Genomic DNA, 11,577 nt, shown 5'->3' with positions numbered 1-11,577 from the left:
AAAGTAAAACCATACCATTGCGTTTTTGTATATCAGGTGAGATTTCTAAATTTCAATTTAGGCTTCTCGTGATTGTTTCGGACACACCAACCTTATTTTACCGTTCCGCATCGATTTCATGTTACTTTTAGCACTGGTTGCAACAAATATACATACGGGTTTCGTCATCGGTTTGCTACTTAATAGATGTTAATTACATGTTTTGGTACTCGCTGATCTGACAAAAACATAAGATCGCCAATACAAATTTTTTGTGTTTATTTGATCCCTATTTGGTTATTCCCCACACAGAGAATATTACTTCACGAAAGAGGAGCAGTTTAAAACAAGTTTTCAAAGACCTGGATTTCCTTGGTTGGTATTTCAGTAGTACACCCACTGAAAGTGATGTGAAGATTCACATGCGAATTTGTGGAATAAATGAAAGTTCAATATTTCTAAAAAATGCCCCCTATTATGTGATTATTACCAAGGAACTATTTTCTGATAAAATTATCACAAAGAAATTGTCACCACAGATGATGGTTATAAACGTTTGGTGCTTATTTGAATGGTATTGTTTTAGGAAATTTTTTAGGAAACCATAAAAAACAGCCACAAGAACCAGAGGACAATAAATAGTCCTTTCAAATATGAAAGATGATGTTGCTTTAAAGGTTGCAAACTATACGTTGCCACAATTTGTTTTGTTACGTCGTACTATTGTTCAGGAAAAAGGTTTTTGTTAGCTGTAGAAATCCAATACCAAGTTTTGATATATGCCCTCACAACTAGAATGTTATTGACATGCCATACAGTCATTACATTTAATATGTAAGTTTTTGTACAGACAAATTTGTTTCCGCTTTAGTGTCTATTGTTTCTTGTTGTGCAGCCTTTGCCCTTTTCCTCTTCCTCTTTGTGTCGCTGTTATAGCGATGTCACGTGACTGCCTGTATATATATACATATATATATATTGCAATACCTATTCACTAATCATTGAATTGTTTCATGTTCTGTTGTGCGCTAACTTACATTTGCAGACAACAATTGTTATTTCTTTTGAGATTCATTAGGCGGTACATGTTCTCTTAATACATGTTCTCTTTTCTACTTTTAGTATTGTAATGAATAATCCAAAGTTGACCAACATTGGGAAGTATCTACGCTTTACGTAGACTTCTGAAATAACACGACTTACCATTTTCAGCAGATATTGGACGAATTGTCATTTATCGACTACTGCTATGTATTTTGACCGATGTCAGCGTATAGTAGAAAAAACTACTCGCCAATTTCGCTATCGTTTGAATTTCTTCCTGTTCTTACCGTTCTTTCATAATACAATGAAAAATAAAGCTTTGTGCCTATGACTGGTTTAAGATGAGTGAATGTGAGCTTATTTACGTGCCACGATTTCTTCAAGCACCCGTTTGACGTGTTCGTGCGTCGTATTTTAACGTTCTTTTCTTGCTTTTATTCTGGTTATCGTAAATAATTAAACAAGGAAATGATTATAACATTTTTTTGTTAAAAATGTAGCTTGAATCTGCCTCAGGTTTCTAAGATACAGCTGATCAAATGTTCTATTGAACCGTTGCAAACGTGATCGTGTGAAAGCGATATATTTGTTGCGTAACATCATAGAAGTCGCTATAGCTGTACAGAAGCTGCCAGCGATCCTTGTGCGTATGAATGGAAATCAGAGTAAAACTACTTTAGTAAATTTGCATTTAGCAGTAGCACAACAAGTGATCAAGTGCATCAAAAAGAATATGATTGCTTATTTGAGCTGCAGACAGATGGCCACTGTTTTGACCTGTTAGGTCTAATTTATAGTTTCGCAATAATAAAGCTGTAACTGGATAGTGTGTTTTTGTGGACGAAGTAATAATGATTGCTAGCGCCATGCAAAACGACGACCCGGACAAACCTTTAGTGGTTTATATGTCAAGCGAATCGGATTGGCCGGAAGTGAGACGAATTGAAACATCCCAATCCGATTCATAATTGGCATGTGTTTACATGGGAGGTTTGGTAATTGTTGTTGACTTAAAACGTGTTAAAATAAACAAACATCTAAGAAAAGGCGAGGTTCTCTTGAAATAGCTATGGAATCGGAGAAAAAACAAGAAATAAACTGAAATAAATGAGTGTGCTGGAATCCATTACACTGCGTGCATTGTGGACGGTCTACACCTAAAACAAAATTAAACCTATGTCAAGCACTTATATTTTCATGTTTATCATTTATCTGATGCAATGTGACAAAGCACACCTAAAACCCTTCCCATTCTTCTGCTCTCCAAGTGGATTGAAAGCGAAACGAATTCAATACACCTCATTCGAACGGATGGAGCGCGAGAGCGATTGAGCGCTCTATCGCTCCTCCTGCGGAAAAAAACGGGAGGAGCGATAGAGCGTAGTGCATTCGCTTCAATTGTTCATGTAAACGGGGGTAGATGCTACTACACCAGAACACAGCCAGGTCACGAACCCTCATTGGGGATTACCCTTACTACTGTCGTTTTACTTTTGTCCACTCCGCGCAAAGGATTAGTAATAAAGGCTAGCAATGATTGTTGCGAAAAACCTTAAAACCAACAAACTAAGATAATAATGGAACACCATTAACCTATATAACAATAGCTAAATTCATTGTTGTTGTCACAAATATTTCTGTTATTCCACATCAACCAATTGCACTAAAATGGGATGCGGGCTTCCGCAGATATCATAGTAGTGGTAATAATGGTATCATTTGATTACTAATACTTGAAATAACGCCTAGCAAACTTTGAAGATATTCATAAATGTGCTAATTTAGGAAGAAAGAAAGCCCAGTGGTTTTAACTGGTGGATCACGACATCCACTGGGGTCGCTAGCACCTTTCTAAGGTGTCTGAAATCAGGTTGTAAACAAGGGCAATGACGGAATTTGTACAATGACGGAAATTTCATATTTCAATCGACCAGAACTATTAAGTTGAACATTGCTGGTCCAAAAATAACGGAAAATCTATATAAAAGAAAGTAGTCGTACCCTGCTCGACGTGTACCCATATAATTTGTCTCTCTGTTCCCATTTCCCGCCCTTGTGCTTGCTTTTTTTTTCTTTTCTTTCTTTTTTTCTTCCTGTTTTTTTCAATTACTCGCCGCTGTCGTACTTTTCTTAACAATAAAAAAAGTAAACAAGTGGGGTAAAGTGGCGTTTATGGGTCACGGGACCCGCGACTTTTACTTTTTAACAAGATTTTGAGGAATGTTCGCTGAGTTAAAAGTACTATTTTGCATTGGTGTGTATTGAAACATATATATATACTAAGCGCTGCAGTCCTGCAAATAAGGAAGTAGAATTGCGTCTTTCGCGGCAATCCATATTCACGGCTTGAACCACATCTTACGTCACTTACCAGTTTCCAGAAATATATTCACTGCAAAATAGCCCTATAGACGCGGAAGTATGCATTGCGGCTGCTGACGCACATTTAAATATATATGGGTAAGAGCTATAACCACGTCACAAACCAAGCAGGAAAATAACACATAAGGAAACAATTTTATTCAACATAAATGCAAGTCTGATTTGGATTAAGCAAACTTTTTGGGTCTTGATTTTTGACATCGACCAATTTTGGTTTCGCATGGTGCATATATCAATCAATGGGATTCACAATGATACATCAATGACTCATTTGGGGCTTTTGCCATACAGTGAAGTGTACAATATTGCTGATTCGTTGCAGTAGTAGTCAAATCTTCAGGTATGTGATATGCACGTAGCAAAATCCACATACCCATTGCAGTTTGTAGAGATGACTTTTTTCTGACATAAATTTTTCTGTAAAATTCCCATCTTCTAAAATATTTAGAGACAAATATTTATATTCAGAAATTCTCCTTTTTCCCAATACTTGCGCGTGTTGAAAATTTAAATGATCGATCTGATTGCTGTAGATTTGCAGCCAAATCATGTCAAATCAAGTCACTTCTTTAAAGTTTTAAAAATATGTAGGCTTTTTGATGCTACTTTTTTCTCTTGTGACTACAGCATGTAAAGGTTTGAACTCCTGTCCAAGTAGGTTTTTCCGCTAAAAAGATACAACAGTAGCTTGAAAGCGAAACTTGCGCACTGCTTGCAGGAGACATGAAATGGTCAATCTCCCAACTTCTCATGAAAACAGTGAGCTTTAGTGGTTAACAAAGCAAAGGGCAAAAAGCGTGCTCGCACTGCAGGTGCACAGAAAAGGACGACACAGTCAATTAATATTTTACGAAAATTCAGTTGACTTTAGGTAATAGTAGGAGTTCATGTTGTAATTTTTGGTGGCTCTGCAGCATTTTTCAGAAATGTATTATGGCTGATGGAGCAATCGGTTGAGCCAGCTCCAGTCAATCGAGGGCCTGAAACTTCCTGCTCCGCCCAACATACCGTTCTGTACCGAAAGTTGGAAGTACTTCACATTCGAGCGGAACATAGGCGAGGCGATTTTAGGCTTCCTTCAAATAGTTGTATTTAAACAATTTCATTTCAACAAAATACAGTTGTAGCAAAGTACTTAAAGCGAGGATCCGAAACATGAGTAAAGAAAGAGGAGAATTATTACAACAAATGGCAACGACATCGTTTGATCAAGGTAACATACCAAACCGATCAATATTCGTGTAGCCCATTGGGTTTAGTTTTGTTGCTAAAATGTGGCTCTTTTCCGTTTGTTTTAGGTGGCACTGCTGGTTCGTCATGCCAAACGACAAACGAAGTTCCTCACGAAGAAACCTCAGGGCAGTTACGAAATATAGAGCGCTTGATGGAAAAGACGATAAAGATTGCGGGAGTTTCAGTGGTGTTATTTGGCATCTTTATGTTAGTTGGTTTTGGTGTAACGTGCTTTTGGGTAAGTATCAATGCATTAAACAAAATACCGTTTTAGTGCGTTTAATGTATGTTGGACTTTAATGAAAACTATAATAATACAACGCATACAGTGCATATATTTCCTGCGCTTAACCGAACGTTTCATTCATATTTTTGTAGATTGATGCAAAACTTAGTGGCCTCCCAGCAAGTAAGTGGTATTGTTTAAATAAATGATACATTATTTTAAATAGTACATATATTTTTACACAGAACTTAACGTCGCACCCAGCAAACAACGCGGTTCTCCTAAAACAATACTTACCAGTCAGCTCAAAGAACAAAACGGTTAGAGTTATCGATTTGATTATCTTTAGTGACCCCAAACGATTTTGTCAATGGTTTCAGATATTTTGGAAAAAAAAATGGACATCATTACAGAAAATTTTGAGTTTCTCAAAGGTTCGTTGGTCTACAACACGTGTTTCGTTTAATTTTAATACTTATGGATGGCATACTACCATTTTTTATGCATGGCTTGCTACCGACATCGCAAATATCCAAACTCACAGTTTAATCTTTCCACTAAGATTTATACCAGGAAATACTTCAAATTCGTCTCGACCGCAAGAACTTCACATTGACTAACGAGGGTCGCCTTTCTGTGATTAGAAGTTTAATTCGTGATAATCATGACAGTATTGACCAAACAAACTCCATCGCAAATGAAATAAAAGGTAATATTTTGTTGTTGCTGCAACCAGGAGGGGTATTTCAATGGACGTAACAACTTCTTGTGTTCACTATTGTTCCTGATTTAACTTTAAAAACAGGAAAAAATATTATGTACAACTGTCTTAATATGGACATTTCCATGGAGAAAACTTAATAAAATACACTTGGGATTTAGGTAAGCAAAATGCTACACATCACTACATACAAGAGTTGCAGAAACATATGTCCACAACTTCAACAATTCAATCCACGAAAAGTGAAAATGTCCTTGGTAAGTTTTAACTGCACATAATATTAACCAACAGGTTTCAACAAACTTCATTGTAATTACAAATATTAAAAAATTTAGATCTAAACCACAGGCAGCAAATGTTGGCCTGGCAATCGCTATGTAACTTCCGTAATGGCATTATGCACACAACGCACTAACTTTTGACAACAGGGTCAGTCTGGCTGTTGTTTGGAATATATATTTCGCCCTGTGGGCATCGTCAGTTCCTTATCAGTAAACGCAACGATTAAATGTTTTAAAAAGCGTCTTATTCAAATACAACTTCATAATTGATTCGTTATTTGGTTTGTTACAAAAGTTATTTATGCCAATGTTTGTCTAGGCGAAATGCAGATGTATCGAAATGAAACCACTCAGAACATGCAGGAAATTCGGATAAATATGTCCGCAATACAAGGTAATGACCATTTTGATTATTATTTGTGAATTTGTATGCCTAATTCTGCATGACTTTGATGCTAGTAAACCTAACGACAAAAATTCCACAACGGGGATCGCCAAAAATGTTACTTTTCAGTTTGACGATTCCATTTAGTATTTCCTTGACTTTTCAAAGCAATAAAACACATCACGTTATGTTCAGATGAATTGAAAATACATCAAAATATATCTTCTCAGAAGTTGCAAGAAGTTAAAGAAAATCTAAGTTTCATGCAAGGTATGGGTTACCTAACGAAGGCAGAAATTCACAATTTTCGTGTACAGCAATATGATATGGTTTATATTTAAAATAAAAAAATATTTCAAAGCTGCAGACAGGGTGTGTACACGCACTGTTTCGACCTGTAAGGTCTCATCAGTGCAGCTGTTGTGTGGCACTGTGCTAGCTTTCACACTAGCAGGCACACTAGTCTCCACTTTGTGGTACCTTTCGGTCAACGTCGATCTGCAGGGTACCCTATACTAGGTACAGAGACGACGAACCACTGTGGAGCGCACTATGGCCAAACGGAACTGCTTGGTAACCGAATCATTTATTTATGCCTTTTGCACTATCGGTTACCAAGCAGTTCCGTTTGGCCATAGTGCGCTCCACAGTGGTTCGTCGTCTCTGTTGTTCGGTACCTAGTATAGGGTACCCTGCAGATCGACGTTGACCGAAAGGTACCACAAAGTGGAGACTAGTGTGCCTGCTAGTGTGAAAGCTAGCACAGTGCCACACAACAGCTGCACTGATGAGACCTTACTGGTCGAAACAGTGCGTGTACACACCCTGTCTGCAGCTTTGCAATATTATGGCTTTTTTTGCACATATAAAAAAATATTTCTTTTCGTAAAAAATGCTAGTTTTTAACGGTTTTATGTTAAGAGCAATGTTTGTGACGATTGTTTGTTATCCATGAAATTGTTTCAAACCACAGCAGATATATAACCAGATATCCGCGTCGCGATTGCTGTCCAGACGTTGGCACGACTGCCTTAACTATGCAACAGTTCTGTCCCATATAAATTTCATGAATCAGGAAGTAAAACGTGCTTGCACAAAAGATCCCTAATTCGCAAGGATGCCCGGGCGCCATAAGACGTTAATCAGCTTATATCTGAATGCCTAAATTCACCAAAATTTTATCTGCCTAATGTTACTGGAAAACTGTAAAACCTTCAGAGCATGTGAACTTATCATGTAAATAGGTATTTTCAGTGAATAAATTAAAATTGGTAAAACATACATCAAAGATTATTATGCCAAGACAACTTCATCTTTGTATTGGTGTTAAAGTGAGCAAATTCGTACGGAGCATTCATAATAATGCACCAGGCGACTCTCTACCACAAAAAAGCACTTACCTAATTTTTTCGGACAATTAACAAATAACCTCGTTACCAGCATTTGATTATCACATAATCCCCCACGCCTGTCACACTCCTTGAAAAGCATTGACCTTATCGCTCAGAAGGGAAGAACAAACGCACTTGCCGATGTTTAACAAACTACAAATCAAACATTTGCCATGTTGTAAATATGTCAGGGAATGCGCAAAAAAGGAAAAGAAGTTTTATGGAAACAATTGAACCACAATAATGTGGCAGTAAAAAATATTTTATACTTGCCCTTTAGGAAAGATGGAGAGTTTTCAGAATACTTCATATCGTGAAATTCAACAGATGACCACAAATACACAAATTCAAGCATTGCAGAATTTTGTGATTGGTGAGTAACTTCTGATTGTGTGGCAAAGCATTTAAATCCTCACAGCATTGACAACTTAAACAAAAAGTGCATTCGTAAAATTACAAAATATCTTAACCGCTTCATAATTGAATCATTATTTGGTTTGTTGCAAAAGTTATTTATGCCATGTGTGTCAAGGCGAAATGCAATTGTATCGAAATGAAACTACTCAGAACATGCAAGAAATTCGGATATATGCATCTGCATTACAAGGTTAGTACCATTTTAATTAAAACTTATAAATTTAAATGGTTTAGTCCTGTGGGATGTGATGGCAATAAACCTCTTGAAAAAAACTTCCATAACGGACATGTGCAAAAAATGTTGCTTTGCAGTTTGACGATTCCATTACTGCATTTTGTAACTTAAGGAACGCTGTTGTAATGAAACTAGAAGAAAACAAACACTTTTTCCTTCCTGCAGTAACAGTGTAATAATATCCATTAATTTTACCTATAAACCACAAAGAATCATGGGAATAAATAAACAGTAGAAAGTTGTTAAAAAGTCACAAAAATGTTTGATAACTTTGTTGTGTTCAGGCCAAATGGAAATTCTCGAAAATAAAAGTACTACTTTGATGCAAGGAATGCAGAGACGTTTAACATCAATACAGGGTAAGGACCTTTGTTATCTAAATGTTGTGCAAAATATTGTATTACGGTTTGTTCTTAATTGTCGCTCACATGCTCATCCTTTCTATGACTGTTGTTTCTGATTTGAGTTTCAAATCAGAAAAAATAAATATGTGCAACTAATTATCATAACATGAACATGTCAATGGAGAAATATTATCATAATAAACTTGGAATTTAGGTAAGCAAAATGCTACACATCACTACATACAAGAGTTGCAGAAACACATGTCCACAACTTCAACAATTCAATCCGCAAAAAGTGAAAATGTCCTTAGTAAGTTTTAACTGCACATAATATTAACGAACAGGATTGAACAAACTCCATTGTAATTACTTCAAATATTAAAACATTTAGATATAAACCACAGGCAGCAAATGTGGGCCTAGCAATCGCTATGTAACTTCCGTAATGGCACTATATGCACACAAAGCAATAGCTTTTGAGAACAGGGTCAGTCTGGCTGTTGTTTGGAATATATATTTCGCCCTGTGGGCATCGTCAGTTCCTTAGTTTCAGTAAACGCAACGATTAAATGATTTAAAAAGCGTCTTATTCAAATACAACTTCATAGTTGATTCGTTATTTGGTTTGTTACAAAAGTTATTTATGCCAATGTTTGTCTAGGCGAAATGCAAATGTATCGAAATGAAACTACTCAGAACATGCAAGAAATTCGGATAAATATGTCCGCAATACAAGGTAATGACCATTTTGATTATTATTTGTGAATTTGTATGCCTAATTCTACATGACTTTGATGCTAGTAAACCTAACGACAAAAATGCCACAGCGGAGATCGCCAAAAATGTTACTTTGCAGTTGGCGATTCCATTTCTGCGTTTTGCATGTGAACGAATTTCGTTTTACTTTAAACTTATTCTTCCTTTAGCAACAACGTATTATTGGCCATGTATCAATCTAAACTTTCAACCAGATTTCAGAGCAATAAAATAGGAATACAAACATTTCCTGTCTGATAAAACCCCGCTTGAACACTAACCGTTAAAAACGTTCCCCGTTTAATAGTCCAAGATTGCTATATTTCTTGGACTATTGCTACAAAAGTTACTATGTTATAACTAATCACTGTTCCATCATCGTTCGAAACATAAACATACCAAACTTGTTGTTTAGATCAGCAAAAATCTACATATTAGTACATTAACGCGTTATGGAAACAAATGACAACATCTTCACAAATCCAAGCGTTGAGAAGTGATATAACTAATATGTTTTATTTGCGCAAAAAATTAAGGATCATAGGATTACAAAGATAGTGAAAAGGTGTCAAAAAGTTACAAAAATGATCACTATGTTGTGTTTAGGCCATATGGAAACTTATAGAAATGAGTCTACTGCTGTGATGAAAGGCATAAAGGGAAGTTTAACATCGATACAAAGTAAGGATCTTTGTTTTCTGAAAGCTGTTCAAAAGATTGGAATATTCTCAATTAAAGCACATAGGGCAGTGTTTCTCAACCTGTGGTACCACTAGTCCTTTATCCTGATAAAAAAACAATTGTGCTACACTAGGTCTGCAAAATTAAAATGGTGATGAGGAAATGCCGACTATGTTGTTTTCAGGTCAAATGGAAATTCGTGGAAATGAAACCACAGTTGTAATGCAAGGAATTCAGAGAAGTGTAGCATTAATACAAAGTAAGGACCGTTTTTACTTGAAACATGTGCAAAATATTGTATTATGTTTTGTCCTAATGTGAAGCACACGGGGTAAATGCAAATATTCGATTAACTTGAATTAAATTTCGCCAACAAAATCAAATTTCGACAACACCCTAATTTTTTACTTTCTATGCTTTTGGTGATATGGGACACATTCTTCGTTATGTGTCTTTATGCTTGGATTTTGCCTAAAATTTAAACAATGCTTGAATATTCTAAGTTGAATTAATGGGCCATGTTTATTATTAAAGTTAAAATGCAGTATTCAGGTATGGATTTAACATAACTTATTTGATTATGTAAAATCTGTTTAAAGTCACACTTTTATAATCAAAACAACACATTACATTAAACTAAAAATTGAGCAACAGTATAGCAAGAGCCTGAAAACTAATGTGTACAATACATAGCCTACGTTCAGGTCAACTGGAGATACATCGGGTTGGAAGCAACCAAAGCATGAGAGCTATCCAGGGAAGCGTAACCTACGTACAGGGTAAGAATATTACTTTTAACGTTTTATTCAATCATTAAGTAGGGCAAAATGTGTAAAGGAATTCGTTGAGACGTATAGTTAATATTCACTTATTAAGAGTAATGTTCTGACTTCTTCAGGCGGTAACACTGCATGCAAACGGCTACAAAAACCTTTTGAAACGTTTTTGTTTCAGAAAATCACATTATGTTCACTTCGTTGTACAACAAACTTACAAACAATTAACTCTACCCACAAAACTTCCTGTTTATTCAGATAACTTAGAAAACTATCGAAATGGCACCATCGCTGATATGCAAGCCCTGCAAAGTTATGTTACAGGTAAGAAATATCCATGCCCATGGTAAGAATTTTCAACTGTACTTATCAAGTCATTGATTCAACTGCAAATATTGGAATTGACAAAAAATATACTGCAATTTGCAAACAAAATTATTCAAACTTATCAATAAATATAAACTTTCATGTTGTTTTTAGCCCAATTGAAAATTCATCGAAATCAAACTACTCAACAGATGCAAGCATACAACAATATTGTCCAGGGTAAATACCGCTCCTATTGTTGGTTGTCAATTGGCGCATGGTTTAGTCCGCCGATTTAAAGATAAACAAAATACTGGCATTTGGCATTCGGTAACGATATATTACATATTATCTTAATCAAAACAGGTAAAAATGAAAATATAATCGGAAATTTCTCTTTAATCGGAATTTTCGCTGTAA

General features: G+C 35.8%; 1 protein-coding gene across 1 annotated transcript; it reads left to right on the top strand.

Moving 5' to 3' along the window:
* Window positions 1-4,560: 4,560 nt before the first annotated feature.
* LOC145890135 (uncharacterized) lies at window positions 4,561-10,170 on the top strand. Its single transcript, XM_082981172.1, has 15 exons — window positions 4,561-4,618; window positions 4,704-4,876; window positions 5,017-5,047; window positions 5,110-5,184; window positions 5,245-5,298; window positions 5,427-5,573; window positions 5,747-5,842; window positions 6,186-6,260; window positions 6,447-6,521; window positions 7,923-8,015; window positions 8,175-8,249; window positions 8,579-8,653; window positions 8,853-8,948; window positions 9,300-9,374; window positions 10,001-10,170. The coding sequence occupies exons 1-15, from the start codon at window positions 4,561-4,563 to the stop codon at window positions 10,168-10,170; spliced, it is 1,368 nt and encodes a 455-aa protein (XP_082837298.1).
* The last annotated feature ends 1,407 nt before the right edge of the window (window positions 10,171-11,577 follow it).

Source organism: Ascidia mentula, chromosome 2, assembly GCF_947561715.1.
Source record: "Ascidia mentula chromosome 2, kaAscMent1.1, whole genome shotgun sequence".
In the NCBI taxonomy this organism is placed as follows: domain Eukaryota; kingdom Metazoa; phylum Chordata; class Ascidiacea; order Phlebobranchia; family Ascidiidae; genus Ascidia; species Ascidia mentula.
This window is presented reverse-complemented; position numbering and strand designations above follow the sequence as displayed.